Source organism: Typha latifolia, chromosome 13 (genome assembly GCF_019914945.1).
Source record: "Typha latifolia isolate L0001 chromosome 13, TyphaL0001v2, whole genome shotgun sequence".
Classification (NCBI taxonomy): Eukaryota; Viridiplantae; Streptophyta; class Magnoliopsida; order Poales; family Typhaceae; genus Typha; species Typha latifolia.
Genome location: NC_133098.1, coordinates 2901154 through 2923302, shown reverse-complemented (window position 1 = coordinate 2923302; position 22149 = coordinate 2901154). Strand labels below are relative to the sequence as shown.

The window sequence follows — 22149 nt, the reverse complement described above, 5'->3', positions numbered from 1 at the left end:
GAGGACTAGAACTAGGGCAAATACTTCTATGTTGGATTGGTTAGATGACTTCTAATTGTTATAAAAGAGTGGCTATAAAATCACCGAACTATTAAAGTCCTTGTTTGGTTTGAGGCTAAGCCTTAAACACTGTTGATTAGTCTTAGTTTTAATATTTTAAAGAATAAACTAAATTAGATATAAAAATAAAAAAAATATTTGGTTACTGAATCAGTTCAGGAGTCTCTAAACTTGAAGTCCCTACCAATTTTAGTGTACCTAGTTACATTGATGAGTGGACAGAATAGTTAAAATGGTTAATAATATTTAGACTCTCTTTAACTAAGCCTACCCCATTAATATTTTATTAGAAATTTGATAAAATAATCTTAAAAATTGAACTAACTTAATAATCTCTATCAACTTCTCAAATATTATACTCTAGACCGATCTTCTTTAATTACTTTAAAATTTATTTGTAACAGGAGAGGGTTCTTCTCTAATTAGTTAGTTAAGTTTTTAATATTTTTTCTAATAAAGGGGGCTTAGTAATGCAATTAGATAATCAAAAAGTAAAATAGAGTGATAGTTGAGAGGGTCAAAATGTAATTAACCTTGGTTAAAAACTGCAAACTCAATGATCGAATTAATAAGTGCAATTAAAGTATTAACCCTTTTTGCATAGCCTAATATATAGATTTATAAACAGTTTCTTGTATTAAAAAATGGTGGCTACAAAGGCAATTTTCTTTAATGAGACTACTCTATCTATGTAAAGAGAAAATTATCGATGGATCAGATGCAATGCTAAGCTCTTCAGGAAATCTATTGATTACTGTACACTTTGTTCCGATTCTGCGCCATGGCAATAACAAATACCAAAATGTCGTCTTTGCTAGCTTTAGCATTGCCATCTTTTGGTCCTTAACACCTGCAAGAAATAGAGGCTCATGGATTTTGAAAGTTTGCTGCTAGAACTGTAACTTTTGAATCAATAAAGAAAAGGGCACAATATATATCGATCAAAGTAGCCTTCCCTACACTAACTTATTACAATACCTACAACAAATTTGTAAGTGTCACCACCAAAACTCACACAAGTAGTCTTTTTGTCCAGTTCATCAGGTTGGCAATTGCGTAGCATTCAACACATAGTTTCACAAATTTTCTCAAAGAAAGAGAGAAATTTCACAATCCCAAATTATTTTTACTATAGGTTATTTATGACCTAGGGAAGGAGAAAATTTAGATTTAGCACTTGACTATATATATATATATATATATAAGTGATAGAACTCAATGATTGATGTCAGGCATCCTGCTAAGAACTGTATGCTCTGGCTTGTGAGTGCATTCAAAGTCCACATGAACAAAGGCTCGCTCGACTTCAGGAAGCGCTTCAATCTTTGTCTGCAGTGACTCTCCTATAGCATGTGCCTCTTTCAAGGGCATTTCTTCTGATAGTTGAATGTCAACCTGTATCATTTCATTAACATGGCAGTAGATGAAATCAGGGCAATATAACTACTAGCCACCAAGCTTCAACAAGGGTGCCATACTCCAGAAGATACACTCATAAATGCAAGACACAGAAGATAATATACACATACATATTCTTTACAGAATTTACTTACGTAAAAATTGCAAAGAAATTTGTGGTACATCGTGTTTGTAATGCTAGCATCATGTGCGTGTGCCAGTCTGTGTGGATTCATGTCAGCAAATTATGCTGATCTCACAGCGTGATGCTTATCATGTGTGTGAATGTATATCTGTATCAGAGAATCAGAACATTGCAAGCATTTTGACAATAAAATTGGACCCACTATCAAGGGGAGGACAATGAAATGTAGGTCTGTGAACAAAGATGCCTTCAAGTTAACCAACACAACTCTAACATGATACTACATCATTGTTATCAACAGTAAATTTAGATGTTTCAGATGTGAAGCAGAAAAAGGCAGCTGAACTATATATGAAACTCACTCCATTTTTGAAGTCTATTACGAAATCTTGAAAGCAAATGATAGTTTAGAAGAAAAGCATATAAATAAGTGATAATTTAAGGATGGAGACATATAAGTAGATCAATTCTTCTGCCACGGGAATATCTTTACTAAGTCTTAAACAGGCACTTTTGGACACAAAAAGACCCTAACCACATCACCACGCTAGTCCACAAATTGTCAGCCATTACTTTGATACCTCAATCCAAAGATGGTTGTGTCAATTCTTGCTCGGCATGGCACGGCACATGCCAATTAGCACGAACATGCATTGGACACACTTCTGGCACATTTCTGATAAATTTTTTAGAATATTTAGAGATGTTTTTAGTATCTTCGGCACGACAATCCTTAGTTTTTTATTTTAATATATGTATATCAAAGCCTACATTAGAGTTTGTTATCCTTAGATTATTTTTATAAATAACCTATTTTATTAAAGATATAGTAAATAGTCAAGTAGAAATATCATTTAACACATGTGATTGAATACATTCATTAATTGACTCAATAATTAAAATCAGTACCTAGTTAAATGCAGTTAATCTAGCAAATTCCTATATCAATTTTGACTCAATTTGAATAAATTTGACATATTAATTTCAGAATTTTTTTTTAATTTACAGAAAATTTTAGGGGAAATCTAATCAATGCTAAAATTTATAAAATTTAGGTTCAAATCAACTCATATGGAGTTAATCTACTATGTTCATATACCAATTTCGAATGAATTAGCATATTAATTTCAGATTATTTAAAAGTTAGGGAAATTTTGGGGGAAACAAAATCTCTTTGATTCCTACATAAATCTAGTATTGAAATGCTAGAACTATATAGAAATACCCTTATAAATAATATATCTATCATATTGAGTTAGGTCTACCATTTGTACACACCAAATTAATTTTTAAAGTTAAAGCAAACAAAAAACAAAAAAAAAAACTTGTGCCGACCGGCACGGGACGGCACAACCCGTGTCGTGTTCAGTACCCTATCTACATGACCATCATTGCCTCAATCAAATTATGAATAGATGCCCTAGTAAAGAGAATGATATCCTTGGTTAGTAACAGTTCATTCGCTTAATATATAGTCCAACTTGCATGTCATATTTTTGTGTACTCTAGCAAATAGAAGCTTAGATTTTTGAGACCATGACTCAGAACATTGTTCTCTAGATTCATAACTACCAGAATTGCTTCAGGTTTGTGCTCCAGAAGATAACACCACATAGCAACTCATTTTGTCATATATAAAAGAAGGATGCAATTTGTAGGTAATTATAGCACTGCATATCAAGTATTGTCATGCTAAAGGCACGGGATATGCCAAACTTGGCTCAACACAGTACGTAATGATTACACATTTTGTGCCGAGCCGGTTTACTGTTGGCACACTAGTCTTGACATACCAAAAAAAAAAATCTTTAAACCTTTCTAAAGCCTTAAAATAGGTTTTAAGGGCTTAATTAAAATTCTTCAACACTAGATATTAGTGTAACATATACAATTAGATTCTAATATCATGATTTTTCCCAAATTTTCATAGATTTCTAAATTAGGGTGAAAATTTTGGGGAAAACTGAAATTTTCTTTTCTCTAAATTTTTAAGTATAATTTTCGAAGATCAAACACTAAAATCCAAAAAGGTACCAAAAGGGGATGAAAGAGACCTCAAATAAGATTTATTTAAAGATATTTTTAATTCTTAGTGGCACACATAGACATGCATGACCATGAGGGATTATTGACATACTCTTCTCGTATCCATGTCGATAATTCATTGCCATGATATGTATCAACCTATGTCGGCCATGCCAACCGACACATCAATTCATCCTGCATATCACAAATGCAGCAGATGGCTGCATATGCAGGAAAGGTATGTATTTTTCATATTAATAAGTTGATATAATAGAAAAGATACGAATTAAGTAGGAAACCCAAATGAACCAAATTCTACTTGTAAATACACATCGTGTCTAGTGTCTACAAAAGGACCTATTTCTTAGGTACCTAAGAGATCCAATTGAAAATGAAAATGCAAAGGACCAATAAGCCATTTTTTGTCCTATCTGGATTTATCCTCTGTTGTGTGACTAAGACCTGAGAGAATGCAAATGCATTATTTGGTATATATGCAGCAATGCATTTCAGAACACTAGTTTAGACAGTGTAAATAGTAGAAGTCAAAGATAGTAACAGTACTTCTATTTTGAGTAAATGAGTATCCTACACTTTTATCAACAGCCTGTGAGAGAAAAGATCCTACTGACCTCCACAAAGTAAAGAGCTCCAAAAGTGTAAGCACGAACAGTGTCAACATGCTTAATTTGTGGATCATGCTTAATGATAAGATATGTCAACTTGCATATCATATCAGGAGGAGCTGATTGACCCACCAAAGAAACTGCATAAAGAATGACAATTGTACCTTAGCCAAAGAAGATCTGGTAGAGATAAAATTTAAGAGCATAAGAAATAATTAGAAAAAAAAAATTAATGTAGAACAGAATTTCTTTCAAATCTTTCCTCTACTTGAAAACAAGCAGCAAATGACTAGGAGTTGTCACAAAAATTTGCCGAGTCTATAAATAACTATTCATTTTCACTTGAATGCACATAATAATGTGTGAACACAGAGCCTTTAGCAACATGGGACCTTCAATAATGAGTCCATTTGATTATTTTGGGAACATATAGAAGTTAACTCTTTTGGTGTAAATTGGCAGTATTATAAAGGTTCATGATTGGATAAGAGAAATAACAGAAGAATTTAAAAAAAAATTAGAGGATATTTCTTTAGATGATTTCAAATTTCTTAAAGACTTTGTATTCTGGAAAGTCAATGTTGATAGTTTTGGCAAATCCATTTGTTAAGACTGTAAAAGATGTTTGAAAAAGAACCTGCATTTTCCAAGACGGTTGTGGACCAATTTGAGATTGTATACACTGCAAGGATAATAGCTCCAACTGGGTCAATCCACCAATAAAACTTATCACCAAGAACAGCAGCCACCAAACCGACAATGTTGGTTACCACATCAAAGTAATGGTCCTGGATTCAATATTGATATACCACGAGAATAAATAAGTACAACTGATCAAATGCACAAAAATCCAAAACCCCTCATGTCGTTGGGTTACTAAAGTACCTTAGCATATGCTTGGACAATATTATTTCCTGAGCTTCTGCAATAAAGCCAGAGTGCAAGTTTTACTGCAGTTGCTGAAAGCATGATGGAATATAACCATATCAACTGCACCGAGGACATTTTCTCCGTAGGTTCATCCGCTACCAATTGTTCAATGGCTTGAATTAAAACCTGGAAACCTAAAAAGAAATAAAAGAAATGAGGCAAGCAACTTTTCAAGTTTACTAATTTCGTCCCTTCAAGATTGCATTTTAGTGGTTGGAAGGAGGAGCAGGGGGGGTGGTGAATTAGAATGTACTTCCCAAATCCCAATGGGATATTAAAGCATTTAAGTACATACCTAGTGTAGCCATGATGGCAGCAAAGACAATGATGCCTACTGGCTGAACTCGTAACTTTCCAATGGGATATTTATAGATATTTACACTCTTCATTGTTAAATGTGTAAACCAAAGGATGCAACCAGCTATAAGATCCAACAAGGAATCAAGTGTTGATGCAGCAATTGCCATGGATCCTGTTCTTATAGTAGCATAAACCTGCATGTCAAAAGAAAAGTTTAGAATTTTCACTTAGTTTAAATGAAATAGGTCTTCAAGTGTGCCAAACTGTTATGTGCTAAAACTTTTCCTTATGGAGAATGAGGATGAGAGGAATCTCATACACCTGTAGTCAAGAGAGAACGAAGAGAAGCAAAGAAACATCATCTTTTTGCACCAAGTTTCTGGATTACCTTGAATATCAAGAGAATAATATTTGCATAATTAGATATCTTCATTGCAAATTCACTTTGTTTCTGTTCCTCATTTTCAAGATTATCTTGATCTTCATCCACATTAAAATCCAAACGTAAGGAATCTACTTCATCAAAAGACCTCAAAGCAGTAAACTGAGTTTCGTAGTATTTTTTCTCCCCTGACAGAGTACATGAGAACAATAATCAGAAAACAGAGAACTGGTTATAGAGCTTTGTCCATACTTAGCAAAACTAGCTCATGGAACCTAATTATATCACTTGTAAACTGTAATTCTAATAAACAACTATCAAGATGCTATTTCTTCATTAAATCCAGAATAATGAGAGCTCTGAGAAAAACTTGGTATGAATTTAGCTTTCCAATGAATCAAATCAATGATAACAAGTATATGCCCAAGTATGAGATTGACAGGAACTTACCCAAACTCCTCAGATCCAATAACACATACCCTAGCACATCTATTACATATGCTCAATATCATATATAAGATTGAGATTTTTCACTTGGGATGCAAAGTTACAAACAATCAAGGCTGCTATAAGTCAGATATATACTGTACTTTCTACATCTAACACTTCATACAAATCTTTTTGGTTCTTGAAATCTTGAAATTTCCGGTCAACTGAACTGAAAGAAAACCAACACTCTGATCTTTGGGGGCACCGACAGAAGCCAAGATGAAAACTTTCCTTCTTTACAGTCAAGTAAAATGATGATGGTAACTAAATTAAAAGCTTGCACTTCTGTATCACGTTTCCATGATTAGAACTTCTTCTAATCAAACAATCCAAGAACTTAGAGGAGAGTATATCACAGAGATGGAATCAAATAGTAACAAGAAGGCTACTTGGCTAATTGCGCCGAAACACAATCCAAGAACTTATTGCTACAAATCAAAGTTCTTTTTTCCTTTTCATCGAGAAACAACTAACTCTAAATCTAATCATAAGCTTGCAAGGGCTTTAAGTTTCGTGAGAATTAGACCTTGGTTGAGTCCTTTAGTGCGAGATAAGTCGATGTGGAAAGGTTTCTCCGGGTCGAGCCCGGCGCGAATCTTCTCCGGTAGCCGAGCTAGGAACTCGCTTCGGAGCGAGTTGACCGAGTACCTCCGCCGCGGCGCCGATGGCCGAGTTTCGAGAATCGGATTCCTCTCCTCTCCCCCACCCCCTCCTTCCATCTCACTCTCTCTCTCCCCTCTCTCCCCTCTCTCCCTAGGGTGGTGCTATTCTCACTCTCATTTTATGCTAGAAAATCAACGGGCGAAACGGTTACTCTTGCGAGGTGGATACGAGGGACGCTGGCAGTAACCGAGCACAGCACGCTCTTCCAGTGAGCTGCTTTTATTTTATTTATTTATTTATTTTTCTTTGGCAAAGTCTTTTGACTTTGCGAATCCCAATGCCGCATCTTTTTCTTATTAAGTTTTATTCACTTGAATAGGTGTCTGTTGATTTTACCAGTAACATAGTGAAGCTCTGTATGATTTTCTTTTATCAATATAGGTCTGGGACAAAGTGTTTGCCAAAATAGACATGATATTAAACTCCTTACTGGAATATAATTTATATCTCTGTATGTTGTGTGGCATTGTCTTCCATTGGAGGGCAAAATCTCTAAACTAGTAACTACATAAGACATAAGTTAACTATCGTAATACGTTATAATTAATGGCTTAAATCATTTTATTTCTTCGTCCAAAATATATATCGCAAGAATCTATTTTTTTTTCTTATTCAAAATAATGATATTAATAAGACGAAGGGGAAACCCCATGTACTTAAAAAAACTAAAAAAATTAATTAAACGTCGCCTGAGAGATTCGAACTCTCGCGGGGAAACCCCATGTACTTAGCAGGCACACGCCTTAACCACTCGGCCAAAGCGACAGGTTGAAAAAATATTATTTTTATTATTTAATATTGTAAAAACTTTAGCTGGATATAATAATAGAAAGAGAACTTAATTCCTCGCGCGAGTCATGTCTTCCTCAACGGCTTCGTCCCCGAATCCCATCACCGCACCGGAAATCCGCTCGTCTCCCCCGAGCACCACACACCAATCCCCCCTCTCCTTCCGATGCCACGAGTGCGATACCACCGTCGCCCTCGCCCCCTCCTCCTCTCTTCCTCCCCTCTGTCCCCATTGCCACACTGACTTCCTTCAAGACCTCGACCTTTCCCCATCTCCTCCACTTCCTCCCCCTCACCTCTCCGCCGAATCCTACCTCCGCCGTCTCATCCTCTCCTCCTCCTCCTCCTCAATCCCACCTCTCCAACGTGGTCCTTCCCCCGCCTCCCCGTCCTCTATCGAGTCCATCCCCACCGTCCACGTCGCCGATCCCTCCTCCTCCCTCCCCTGCGCCGTCTGCAAGGACGATTTTTCCCTCGTCTCTTCGGCCCGCCGCCTCCCCTGCGGCCATCTCTACCACTCCGACTGCATCGTGCCGTGGCTCTCCCTCCACAATTCCTGCCCCGTTTGCCGCGCTCGGCTCCCCTCCGACGACCCCGCGCTGGCGGAGGTTACGACGGCGGCGGCGGTGGATCACGTGTCGGTGCTGTTCCGGAGGTTGGTCGAGGAGGACGATGAGGAAGGAGGGGCGAGGGCTCTGAGGACGGCTCTCAGGCAGATCAGGCGGCGGAATCGGATGGTGTTCGCCACGCCAACGTCTGCGCCGGAATCGGAGGTTGAAGATAGGTTCTTCGATTGAGTCTGGAGTAGTTGGGGTTCGGGTTGAAGGCTCTTACTTCTGCTGCAGGGATATGAGGTAGGATTTCTTTTTGCTTCTTCTTCTCTTTCTTTCTTTCCTTGGATTTGTTTTCACTTCTGTGGAACTTGAATTCGTGGGTTCTTTGAATAACTAAAATAAAAGTTGTGGAGGTTATTTAGTTCGGAAAGTTTCGGAATCGAATGTTTGATGGACTAAAATTTCAATTTGCTCTTTTAAACTGTAAAGTATCTGTTATTTAAGATTTTAGATTAATCCTTTTTACCCTATTAGTAGCTAGCATTTTTGATTGAGTAGTGATTCTCTGCTTTTATCTGAAATGTGAGGATGTATCTTAGTCATAGAAAGATTTATAGGTGCTGCATCATTGTTTGTAATGCTGCATAGACTAATCTAGCACTCTATATTGTGAATCTATGGCTGATACCTGAATTCAACCCAAGGTGGATAGGCAAAATGGTGGCTTCTGGTTTCTGAAAGAGACTGCTTTGGCCCCTCGCTTGGTGACTTTGAAGTTTTTACTTTTTAGATTGCTGAGTTCTGCTATGTTGGAGCTTTGGTGAATTTTTTTCATTTTTCATTTTCTTTGAAAACATTTCCCTATATTATTTGTGTGAACAATCAAGAGCAATATCATTCATATGGAACTCTAGTAGATACTCAGTAGCTTGATGGAATATCGCTCAACTGGTTTACAAGAAAGGCTATAATCTGTACAATCTGATGAGCACTTCAGCTGGTCGTCAGTTGATTCCTTACATGATGTACTTTAGATTGCATGGGAATGAAAGAGCAGCTTTATGACTTCCTTCATAATTCTTGTAAAGATTCTAGCCAGCTCTTCCTTGTTTCTGAGAGAGTTTAGATTCAAGGATACACATCTCTAGGACTGGATATATTAAAGGCTGTTCAACTTGAGAATCAGGTTTAAGGATCTGGATGAGGTGCTCGTATGCCAAAGCTGATAATGCATGGACGAAGGTCAAAATAAAATTAATGTTGTGGATACTTCTTGGATATTTCTTATATACTTTTTGGCTACTTTTGAGATTCTTATTAATATGAGTCAGAACACAGAATGAAGAAAACTGTTCTCTTTCATTTTGTTATCAAATCTAGAAGGTTTCTCTTTGTGAAAAGATTTGAGTTTGCTTTTTAATTTATGATCTATATTAGGAAATCATGTTACAATTGCCAATTTATTTTAATTTATAGAGTGAATTGCTTGTTTATCTTATGCATTAATTAGTAATATTATATGTAACACTAGTTCTTTGTTATGAAAAGTAGTTCTTCTAATGGATAAATAGGAGATCTTCTTATATAGACTATCATACACAACAATAATATAGAATTCGTCAATTAAGAGAACAAAATACACAAGTTCACTAATCTATATATATGGGTTACGTATCGTAGGCTTATCATACCCTTATTCTTTAAGGTTTGTTGTATTGACATATCCGAATCATATCCGTGTTCCATATTTGTATCCGTACTTCACATATCAGTTGAAGCTAGAATCCAGTGGAATTTCTAGTTTGGACAGTTAGTTGACCAAATTGGTTGAACTAGAAACCAGTTTGCTGATGATTTTGCAAAATGAGTTTTATGGACCATCTTGTTGGAAAAATCTTTATGTTCAGATCATAAATGCGGTAAGGGGATATTATGGATGCTGTTCCTTTGTAGTCTAAAAGGATGTCTTCCTACTTGATATTGACTTTGTTTTGGTTGCTGAAGAACTGCTGCAAGCTGATTAGATATTTGGTAAAAATGAAAATATTTATTTTTGTCTTGCTATTCTTTTTCTTAGTTAGATCGCTCCTTCCCTTTTACTCTTCTTGGTTCTCATTCTTTTACATATGTCTGCTTACTAACAAGTTATAGTTGAAAGTTGTCATTTTTCTGAGTTTGCAGACTTTTTTCCTGTGCAACGCACATCATATCTTCTCTCTTATCTCCTGTAATTAGCTTCTGCAACGACACCAGCTACTTAATAATATTTGTGCACCACCCATCATTCATTTTCTCAGTTGAAAGTTGAAACTTACTGCTTTGTCCTACATTGTCAGAGTGCAAAGAAAGAGTATAAAAAAAGGATGTCATGTTTATATGATGAAAATATATCTCGTGTTCTTTATAACTCCTGTACCTCATATTCTCAGTTCACTGGTATTATATTTATCATGGGTGTGTCAAGAGTTAAGATGTCGACACTCAACACTTGAATATATGTAGGCTAAATGTGTCTGTGAATTCGACATAGTTCATCTGTCATTTATGTCTGCTAGTTCTTCCCTGCCAAAGTTCCATCTTTGTATGTTTAGTCACGTTAGTGTCACTTGTACTGTGGATAACACATTATAAAAGGTTAATAAGTGATATTTGATGATGCAAACTATTTGTCTCCTCTGTGGTTGCTGAGCTACTGTTCTTTTCAGTGTCAGGATTTTCAGGACCTCATGGTTAGTGACAGATGGTCTCAAGAGATATTCACACTAGTGTTAACTGTTAACTTGTTGGCATCTATATTTACATGGAATTAAGTGGGAATTACTTGCTATAAAGCTCCCATAGGAATCATGAAGGAACAAAGCTTGTGCCATGTTTTGAAAAGTACCTTTTTTGTAAGTGTGAATAGGGTGAGAACAGGAGAACTATTAAGCTTGAGTCATCAAATATTGGAGAAGAAACAAGAGCGGTCTGTGTTTCCTATTGAGGGGCAACTGATATTGTTATTATTGCCTTGTGAAACTTTTTTTCTTTTGATGTATTTTTAATGGGTGTTTGGGTTCAGGGTGTGCAATTTATTGTCCAAGGTATGATGACATAATATGTAATATAGAGGTTGTTTAGTATCTACTATCTGGAGTTTCTCCTTGTTTTGATTAAAGTAGGAAGAAGAAAGAAATTTTTGGATGGAAGGTGTATCAGAACTAAGACAGCATCATAATTTAGGAGATGAATAGTCTAAGATGAATCATCCAATGCCAAATTTTAACCGTCAGGTTTCTACTGTTGTTTGGCTCTTATGCCTTCCTTTAAGTACTTTAATGATACATCAAACTCCTCATATGCTCCTATCTGCATCGAAGAAGAGAATTCTCTTCCTAGGTATTGGATGTTAGAGGTTTTAAATGATATGCCAATGAACTTGTGGATTTTCATTCAAAGCTAGTAGTGAGAGACTTTTGTAATTTGACCTTGATTTTGCTCATGATAAAAAGCCTCTGCAAATAAGTTCATTCTTGTAAATTGCTTTTACTTGCAACACCACAAGCTAGAACAAAGTAAATGGAACTTCATGATGTTTTCCTTTAGGATTTAATTGTTTTTTCTATCATATTCTATCCATGGTTGTGACAGCCTTCCAACTCTTGTTACTGATATCGTGCTGCTTTGTGTTTCTCGCAGTTTATTCGTAGAAGCTGTTTGGGGAAAAGCCTGTCACTGTAATATATTCAACCGAATGCTGTGCACAAAAGGCATCCTTCTACCTAGATACTCTTAACTTTATAAAGCTTTGCACAGACCAATTACTTCGCTTTTCATGATAATTTTGCTACTATATACCATGTAAATGTCTTCAAACTTATTTCATGACTGTTAAAAATCTATATGCTGTTATTTCCTCTTTCAGGTCATCTGGATGTAACAATGCTTTTGCTACAAAGAGTAAGATCAAATAGTATTTTATTGACTCAGCATCCCTGCTTCATTCAAATATGCAACTGGTCCTCTCTTGAAACTATTCGAGGCTATTATGGCTCTTTCTCATATCCTATGAAAGTTGTTTGATACTAGGCTCAGGGCAGCCATCTTTGTTGCCAATCTGATGATATTGACATGCTGAAGCGAAATAACTTAGGGATAATGATATACTTCAGCAGTTAATTTTGGAGGTAAAAGTTGTATGAGATCACGAATCTTTGCCGAGTGTTGTGAATGTTTTAGCTATGAAGACATCGTCTGAGCTGTCATCATGATCTTTTGCAGTTCCGTAGGGAACTCATAGACATAGCCGACTTGGCTTCCATGAATAATTTTTTTTTGCTCCAATTTTCTTTGATCACTTTCTAGAATTGCAAGATAATTTGCACTTCTCGTAGAACCGAGCAGCCAGCTGAGCCGAAATTGGAGGGAAATTTCCTTGGAAAAATGAAAAATAAAGTTTTATTTTAAGGAGTGTCAGACTTTATTTTATCTTGTTCTAGTTCTTTCCAGCTCACTTGAATGGAGAAGCTTACTTTGGATTCAGTCTATTATTGTGTAGCAGTAGTACAGGGAGATAATGAACATGCTGGATTATTATCTCTTATTTTTTTATCTTTTTCAAAACAGCCCATACATTAAAGTAGAAAAGGTTATTTTGTGTTTAGCTTGCAAGTTTGTCAAAACGCGTCCATAATCTAAGGCCTTTCTAGTTACACAATCCTTTGTCCCTAACTAAAGACCAGCTGTATTACAAGTCTCATTACCAAACAATTCATAGGCTGCATAAATCTCTAAGCAGTCACTATTTCTCTAGAAAGATTCCCCATGGGAAAATAAATTCCTCTTTCAATTCGGTCTTCTAAGTGCTGTTCAAGTCTTCGTTGAACTACGATCTTACATCACATCTGAGAGAATTGCCTGGCAAAGTTAGCTTTCACCACTAGTTTCCCCAAGTTTAGTTTTGAAAAGTCCATCATAAATCCACCATTTTTGCAAGGTTAGACTATTTCCATGCACTTCTCGTGAATCTTGAATACCATTAGGCTTACCTTAATCCCACTTTATTAAGTTAGCAGAATCCAATTTAATTTCCCCTAAGAATTAAAGAAGCCTCGTTCTAGAAAACGTGAAGACTTCTCCTTGCTTCTCAAGAAAGCGATGAAACCTAAACGTATCATTGCTTGCGTGGCATCTTGTAAAGCAAAGAACTATATAATCCTATCATGCTAATCCATTTCTTCTTCATCCATATTTCTTGCATATATCCCAAAACAGCCATGGCCATGGAAGCCCTCTTCTCTTTTGAGCTCAATGATGTCTTACAAAACGTAGCTGTTTTCTTGCTGGTCCAAGTTCTAGTGTATTTGATCCTCACCAAGTCATCAAACATCTTCTCCAAATCTCCCATGAGAAGTCTCAGTTTCAAGCCTATGCGATCGATGAGCATCAGACGCTTGATGGCTTCGATCTCGGACGTTCCCATGGACAGCGAAGACCCCTTGCCTTCCTCGTTGCATCTTCGAGTCAGAAGCAATTCCTCAGCCAAATATGTGGAGTAGTTCTCAGCAAACATTAATGTTTATTGTATCAGAGGCAAAGTTGAAGGTGTGGTTAGTATATATATGTATGGTTGATTAGTCTCTTTGTAGCATTGTAAAGTTCATCAAATAAGGAATTCATTCCTTTAGCATTTCGAGAATATTCAAGGAGAAATTTAATCTCAAAGTTACAAGACACCAGAGAGAAGTATTTTCTATTCATCATATTCACATATATATATGTATACTGTTCAAAAATTAATAATGGCTTATGGTTTATAAGAAAGATACTGCTACTCATCTCATATTCTTCTGAATCATTTCCCTGACCTCGTCCAATACAAGCCATGCTTTATGACCTCCAATTACTTCAGCTTTCCATTCTCCATCCTTCCAAATCTGCAGGTCAGTCATTTCCAGTTAATCTTTCTCTTAGACTACATAGAAGTTGATATGAGAAAATGTTAATAAGATTCAATAGTACCTGAATAGTTGGCATTTTCTGGTCATCAATCAGAAAGGCAAAAGTTAATAAACTTCATAAGACAGAAATAGAGAGGAAAACATCTATGACGGAAAATGAGATAATGGTTAACTTACTGAAATATTTCCTCGCTTCACCAAGGCTTGAGAAACTTTATTCACATCGATGAAATAAAACTTAATTCTACAAAACAAAGCAGGGAGAATGTTAAATTGTGTAGTGCAAAAACAAATAAGGATAATTGCATAGAGGTGGTTTCTTTTATGGACTGTATTATATCAAGATTGTATATCTGATTCTAATAACAATGTAATAGTCATATGAGGTTAAATCTCAAATGAAGTAATAGAAGATATTAAGGATTGCTACATCACAGGTTCACAGTTTATGGACTTAAACTTATACTAGGCTGTTTTATATTAGTTTTGCTAGTATAAACCTAATAAGAGAAATGTTTGAAGCATTTTTCAAAAACTCGTTTCCGAATTAGGTCGAACTCGTCGAGTACTCAAAACTCGAACCCAGTTTTATGCAACTTGGCGAGTCATATACCATTATAATATTTGCAATCATGCATCTTTAAAATTGCTTGTAAAATAAATAGATGCGCTAAAAATTAGTGCCTTTGTTATCTAGATAAATGATTTTTTTATGCTTTACATTTATCTTAGACTTATATATATATATCGAGTCTTCAGCTTGATTTCGCTCATTTAACTTTCCAGTCTAGTATGAGATTTCGAGTTTATGTACACTGGTTTGAAGTACGATAAGATATTTCTCTAGGTGTATCAAATTAGGATATGTCATCCTCCATACTTCTCCCTGAATAAATATTGCAATAAACTACACTGCTTGCTTCGGATTTATACAAACCTTGGGTGGTATTCAGCTGCAAGCTTCTCCAATTTGGGCTTCATATATATACATTTCCGGCACCAAGCAGCCATCCTGATAAGAGAAGATCATAATGCAAAAAGTTTATTCCACGCAGAAGTGAAATTCATAGGAAAACATTGGTCTTATCCATGAATAAGTTCCCACTCAGTGATAAATGGAAAGGTATTCGTGGATAAACCCCCTTATCCTCTAAATCTACTAACCAGTCAATTACGATGGGCTGAGCGAGGTCTTTCGATTGCCGAAGGATCTCATCCAAATCATCTATTCCGCTAATGGCTTCCATCTCGATCGACGTCGGCCTCGAAACATCCTGCCAAAAAGCTTCCACCTTTACCTCTCCTCTCCACCCTCCCCTCTTCGTCCTCACCTTATCCGAGACTCCGGCTAATCCTCCACCACCCCTCGATGAAACCAAGGAGCATCCCCCGCCGTTGGATTGCTGCATCCATGGATCCCTGAGGCAGAGCTCGCGGTAGAGGACGCAAGAGTTGGGAGCCAAAACTGCCATTTTTACGATCTGGGTCTTGCTTCGTGTGGGAAAAGGTGGCGCCTTTAAGCAATTGGGGTGGATGAAAGCTCCGATTGAAGCATATTTCTATGGAATACCGAGCTGGGATAAGGGGATTGTTTGGCTTGCATTATTCCGCTTTGGTATTCGTTCAAATAAAAGAGAAAAGTAGACTCGTAGAAGGCCAGAGGCTTATCCGGAATCGAAGCAGAGGACGCACAGTGGCCCAAAAGCATCGACTTGGGGTCCACCGAGTGATAAAATATCTTGGGCTTCGTTGGAGGGTTCTAATTGCAAAATTTGAGATATTTTTATCTAAATTAGATTTTTCACCCTGTACTATTCTAAAAAATTAACGAGAATAATTATGCTGTTGCCCATTTTTACAAAGACATCCTTACTCTTTTTTATTCTTATTTTAGAGGGAAAAAGAGAAAATTTAAGGATAAAATAACTATTTAACATTTGTTATTAACATAGTTAAGAGTGAGAGATTTTCTATAGTTTAAAAAGTCAATGTGTACCTAAAACAATAAGAGCGCATATAAAAGTGAATAATAGTTCACTGAGTCTTAGCGTAATTATCTCAAATAATAAACTTATTAGTATATTTCCCTCTCTTTTTATTAAAAGGAGCTGGTTAAGTAGCTAATTACACATTTCAATGTATATATACTTTTTATTCGCAATTAATTAGAATTTGTAAGCTAGATGATTTCAATGTACAAATGCTTGGAATCTTTTATAATGTTCTTGTAAATGATATATAAAATATCTTATGAAGTTTGTAATCATTTATATGCTTTAATTAATAATAATTATATATTATACTTTTTTAACTTTTACTACTACTCCTATGATTCAGCATCACTCAGTAGGGAAAAAAATAACTGGGGGAACTCATTTCCCTTGGAAGGGAAAAATAAATAAATATTTCCAAGAGTAGAGCAGTGATTATACTGAGATGATAGTAAAGAAAATCCTTTTCTATCACATGAGCAGTGAGATGAGAAAGTAATATTAAACACTAAGGTGGTTGCATTCCCATCTCTAATTCTTAGAATTATTATTGTGAAAGCCTAGCTTAATAGTTTAATTCAATGTGATAACTTAGAACAATATTGAATTAATAGTGTAACCTAAGGTTCTCGTAGGATTAAAAAAATAAAGAAAGAAAGGAATAGTAAATGACGCAATGCTCTTCTGACAAGAAAAGAAGAACAGATGAAAGGCTGAAGTTGCATGGCAATCAATGTTGTACAGGGAGAGTTTGAATGCACTAAACTGTAGTCATGTCATTGCGATGTGAGCCAGCTCTTTCAAGTTTCAATCTTACTGACAACTGAACAATTCCAATAGAGATGTTGGTGTAGTTTTGGCTCAGTCAATCAGACTTCTACTGCACTATATGTACTTTTCTACTAACAAAAGAAAAAAAAAATAATAAAAAAGGGAAAATTTTCTTCTTAAAATATATAATCAGAATAAAATTGGCCGGCTAAATAAGTTGGATAATATTAAGTTAAAACTTTTCAGTTATAAACCTCAATTTGTCGACTATAACATCAAAATCTTGCATATCCTACTAACAAATAGGGTCTAATTCATCGTAATAAAAATGCTAACTGATCATATTGATTAATTTATTATTTTTGTCTTAGAGCTACAGTGAATTAAACTTCATTTATTAATAAGTTTAAATAGTAATTTCTTTCGGTAAAAAAAAATTTAGAACAAGACTAGTTTGGTCAAAAACTCGATTTCAACTATAAAATTCTTTCTTTAACTAAATTAGTCCCAATGGTTTCAATTATATAAAAGAGATTCATCTGATATGAAACTTTATAGGTTAGAATATTAGATCCATATAGTTTATTATTTTGTAACTGTGACTGGTTTGCTACCTTTTTAAAATTATTCTCCCTAACGTCAAGCTTACAAAAACAATCACTAAGATAAAGTAAAAGAATTTTTCATAATTGCCACCATAAACTTTCAAAATATCATAATTATCACTAAAATCATTGTGTTTTTCCAAAAATACTATCCGTTAGTTAAATCTAACAAATTATAGTTAAAACACAACCTAAAAAAAATATCTTATTAAATTATTGATAAATATTTCACGGTCTAAATTAAGAAAAAATTCTGAAAGAGTTTAAAGAATATAGTGGCAATTATATAAAAAAAGCCCTTAAAATAAAACATAACAACTAACTATAAAAAAATTTAGAAACCACTTATTGCAAAAAACAAAGGGATTATATTTACAAAAAAAAAAAAAAAAAAAACAACTGGGCCTAATTTTAGATATTATTTTTCTTCTAAATTTTGAGTGCGTATTATTTTATTTTATTTTATTTTAATAATTTTGACGGCCCATCAGAACTCGAGTGGGCCGATCGAGGGATTCTCCTTTCTCTGGGGCCCAGTCTTTTAAGACGTGCATGTCGTACTCCTCTCCTGATAGGCCTAGACCTTATTATAACTAACGTGGAATTTGGTTACCTGATTAGGGGACTTATCCAGGAATAAGTCCCCCGCTTATCCATGAATAGAGACCAAGTACGCCCTCCCTATCTCTATCACTGCGATAATTTTTCGGTCCAGATGGATTTATCATCAGCTGCTCGTTCCCACCTCTTAGCCTACTCGAGCTAGTTATAGATTTATGATAAAAGCGTTTTTGACCAAACTAGTACTACCGTTCTAATTTATTTTTATCGAAATAAATCAAATAGAGTCTAGCTTTATTAAAAATATAAAATTAATTGATATTTTATCTCTAAGCAAAAATATTGATCAGTTCAATATTTTTTTATCTATATAAATTTATTTAATTTAAGTTTTTAGCAATTAAGAAAAAAATTTATCCTCTTTGCAATTAATTTTTAAAATCAAATAGTTTTATTTTTTTTTAAAGGGTTGAATACATTTGACTAACTTGTACATCGAACCAAATCACTCCACCTCTTTGCAACTAAACTGCAAATATAAAAGAAATGACTATATAACCTTAAACTACCCTACTTTTGATAAATAATATTTAATTAAAAAGGTACAAATATTGTTAAATTTAGATGAAAAACCTAACTATTATAATTTAAACAAAGCTTAGAAAGTAAAATAATTTTACTCTAAATTATAATGAGGTAAAATATATATATTTAACTCTTCTCAAAAATACCAATAGTATCATTAGTCCCTTGCCAATTAATTGGTTGTAATAAGTTTCAATATAGATACAAATCATGTAAATGTTAGGGTTTTAAATAAAATTTTCCATCATAATCTTATCTTATCTACGAAGGGTTTGCGTGCTAACAGGCGAAGTAAAAAAGTAATAATAATGATGAACTCAAAAATACAGGGTGTAATTCATAAATTTCCCTACACCCTCCGCCCCTACCGATCCACCGACACCAGCCGGTCTCCCGGTTTCCCGACCGCACGTGTTCCGCGTCAGGCCTCCCCCACCCTCCTGTGCGTGCCTCACAGCTAGTGCTGGAATTGCTGCTGCACCTCCCCTTCCCTCCCCTCCCCCCCCCCCCTCCTTTATTAATTATCTCTATTACTCTATCTATACTTTAATACCCATCCATCCAATATTATAAAATCATCCCAAAACAAAATTAAATTAAAAATAAAGTCCCCCACCTCTTTATTATTTAGCCCCCCCTCTCTCCTGAGTGTGGGGTTTTGCACTCTCCCAAATCTTTCTCTCCTTCTGTCTCTCGCTCTCTCTCCCAATCTCATCGTCCATGAGGATCCGGAGGAGACCTCTACCTCTTTCTACAGTTCCAGATCCATCTGATCAACTCCACTCACCAAATGGAGGATTAGATGACTCAAAGGAGAGAGTTAGCGTTATAGGAGGAGGAAGAGAAGAAGGAGAAGGGTTGCACCCAAATAGAGATCTACCCACATTCCCCCTTGGGTTGGGTAATGATACTTCCGAGATGGCCTTCCAAGATCTACCCGTTCTTGATCCTACTTATCTGCAGGTTTCCTTCTTCTTCTTCTTCTTCTTCTTTTCCTTTTTCTTTTTCTTTCATCTTTCTACTCCTCTCCTTCTTCTTCTCTTTTTGCTGGGTGCAATGGGGGTTGATGGGAGAACTCAAACTTTTGAGTTTGGACCCAAATCTTGGATGTGGGTTTTGGGCTTTGTTGCAGGTGATCATGGAAGAGGAGAAGGGAGAGGAGGAGATGGTGGATTCCAGCACCCAAGTTAATAGTAACAAGAGGTAGGCTCTTTTCCCTTTTGAAAATGCCTTGTTATATGCATACATGTCCGTGTAAAGGAAAGGGTAAAGCATCTTAAGTTTTAGCTAACACCATGCATGCCAGCATGGACCATCATGACATCCCCACCATCTCCCATCCCATCCAGCCTTCACACACTTATGAGCACACACATGCACAGCCATTGAAGGAGATAGGAGGATGTGGGTTTGTGATCTCTATGACTCTATCCCACTTTGGGCATCTAATTGCATTCCCAGGAAAGGAAGCAAGAGGAGGGAAAGAGGGAGTAGTATTCTTGAGATGAAGGAGAAGGTGAAACCAAATAGTTCAAAGAAGAATGGTTGCACTGAGGGTAATGGCAGTGAGAGCAAGACATGCGATATTGATGTATTGGTGGTGAAGGATGGGAAGAAGAGGAGGAGCCCAGCTATGCTAATGGAGGGTTCGAGGTGTAGCCGAGTGAATGGAAGAGGGTGGCGTTGCTGCCAGCAAACACTAGTCGGATATTCCCTTTGTGAGCACCATTTGGGGAAGGGGAGATTAAGGAGCATGAGCAGCGTGCGAGGTCAACTCGGTACCACTAAGCGCGAAACACGTCAACAGCCGAAGTTGTCAGGGGTTGATGTGGAGGAGGAAGAGGAGGAGGAGGAGATGGATGAAGAGGAGAATGGCGCGAGGAAGACAGCGAAGAAGATTGGAATGGTGAAGGCTCGATCCATCAACAGTTTGCTCGGCGAAGACGACAAATACTTTGGTAGAGCTGAGCGCATGGTTTGATATTTTAAGAGTAATCATATGCGGCTAAGTTTCAATTTTGTGATGCCTGAAACTAGCAATGGGAAGAAGATGGTGTATATTTCTGTGTTTGAACAACAATTCAGATTAAATATTAGAAATGGCTAGTCCTTGTATCATTTGATGTGGTTTTTCTGATCAGATGGATAGCAAGAATTCATATCCATTATCTCCTATAGTTCTCTATACTAGGAGTAAGGCATGGCTTTGCTGTTTGGTGCAACTAGCATTACTAGGATATATATACTCTAGTTGCTGTCCTATATACATACGCATGCATTAGTATGTTTTGTGACCTTGTTCTTGTAGGATGTTGTGAAGATTAAGGCATGTTGGTTATAACTCTGAAAGGTTCATATGATGTAGAAAAGGTGCAGGCCTGCATTGAGGCCATCTTTTTATGTAACTTCATATATATATATAAAGAAACATATATATGGTCATGAGTTTTAGGAGCACTATTTGGATAGAAGTAAATGTAATTCAACCAGCAAATAGAGAGTTCACAGGGCTCTCTCATCTGCACAATATATGCAGTACATTTTGCAGCTTGTGGACAGCAACAACATGCACACATTGAGCTGATGGCATTCAGTGAGTTACTGCTACGTCAACACACAAAGGAAGAGGGGACCCACTGGCAATCTAAATGCATTCTGATTCATCTCAGCATATGTGCATGCATCTTGGTGTTAAAATTTGAAGTCACTTGCCATCAGCCTAATCATATATTGCAAGACTGAAGGCACTGGAGAGAGCACAAAGAGAACAGACAAAATTAAATATCTCATCTTGGATCGAAATTGAAAGAGAAATCGAGTGAATATATGGTTTCCGTGAATTGATTCGATCTGAATTTTGGAAAGCCGAACTGCACTAATTGATTTTCCTTTTCGGTTCTCTTATGAGATGAAATATTGTTATCAAGCATGTGAATAACCAAATCCGGTTGACCCATACTCAAAAGAATAGCTGGAAGACGAGGGAAACGACACAAAAGATGAAGCCATATGGGGTTCGATGTGGACAAAATGGGCTCACGTAATACTTGAGTACGAACACAAGCAAGAAGAGTGCTGCCCCAGAGTTGGAAGTTTGTAAAAAAGGATACAAGAATGGATATCGTCAAGCTGTTGGCTATTTCAGCTTTTTATGCCACATCTCGTTTGCTTGCAAGAGTTACTTAAGCGTTATAGTAAACTTCAATGATTAAATCGTTGCTGAGCTTGGAACTATTAGAGTTGGAGCAATATGGGGGCAATATTTTGAAGTCTCGCAAGTGTTTTGGTTGAGCAAAGGCGTGCTTGGCAAGCACTTCTTTTTACTTGGAAAAGAAG

The 22149-nt window shown here is 36.2% G+C and overlaps 4 protein-coding genes and 1 non-coding gene across 5 annotated transcripts; 2 read left to right on the top strand and 3 right to left on the bottom strand.

Annotated features, from left to right (window-relative positions):
• Positions 1-963: 963 nt before the first annotated feature.
• Positions 964-7285, bottom strand: LOC140800007 (metal tolerance protein 4-like). The gene is made up of 7 exons (XM_073154628.1): positions 6882-7285; positions 5873-6054; positions 5480-5678; positions 5140-5318; positions 4892-5042; positions 4261-4394; positions 964-1455 (listed from the first exon to the last, which is right to left on the bottom strand). Exons 1-7 carry the CDS (start codon positions 7072-7074, stop codon positions 1276-1278), a joined length of 1218 nt encoding a protein of 405 aa, XP_073010729.1. The 5' UTR covers positions 7075-7285; the 3' UTR covers positions 964-1275.
• Positions 7286-7701: 416 nt separating this feature from the next.
• Positions 7702-7783, bottom strand: TRNAS-GCU (transfer RNA serine (anticodon GCU)). Its single transcript has one exon. It is a non-coding gene; the product is annotated as a tRNA-Ser (tRNA).
• Positions 7784-7861: 78 nt separating this feature from the next.
• Positions 7862-12264, top strand: LOC140799512 (uncharacterized). The gene is made up of 2 exons (XM_073153844.1): positions 7862-8661; positions 12040-12264. Exon 1 carries the CDS (start codon positions 7876-7878, stop codon positions 8602-8604), a length of 729 nt encoding a protein of 242 aa, XP_073009945.1. The 5' UTR covers positions 7862-7875; the 3' UTR covers positions 8605-8661; positions 12040-12264.
• Positions 12265-13998: 1734 nt separating this feature from the next.
• On the bottom strand, positions 13999-16006 carry LOC140800456 (thioredoxin-like 3-1, chloroplastic). The gene is made up of 5 exons (XM_073155261.1): positions 15465-16006; positions 15238-15312; positions 14478-14544; positions 14362-14379; positions 13999-14276 (listed from the first exon to the last, which is right to left on the bottom strand). The coding sequence occupies exons 1-5, from the start codon at positions 15770-15772 to the stop codon at positions 14175-14177; spliced, it is 570 nt and encodes a 189-aa protein (XP_073011362.1). The 5' UTR covers positions 15773-16006; the 3' UTR covers positions 13999-14174.
• Positions 16007-19442: 3436 nt separating this feature from the next.
• On the top strand, positions 19443-20931 carry LOC140800034 (uncharacterized). Its single transcript, XM_073154663.1, has 3 exons — positions 19443-19776; positions 19946-20016; positions 20275-20931. The coding sequence occupies exons 1-3, from the start codon at positions 19534-19536 to the stop codon at positions 20792-20794; spliced, it is 834 nt and encodes a 277-aa protein (XP_073010764.1). The 5' UTR covers positions 19443-19533; the 3' UTR covers positions 20795-20931.
• The last annotated feature ends 1218 nt before the right edge of the window (positions 20932-22149 follow it).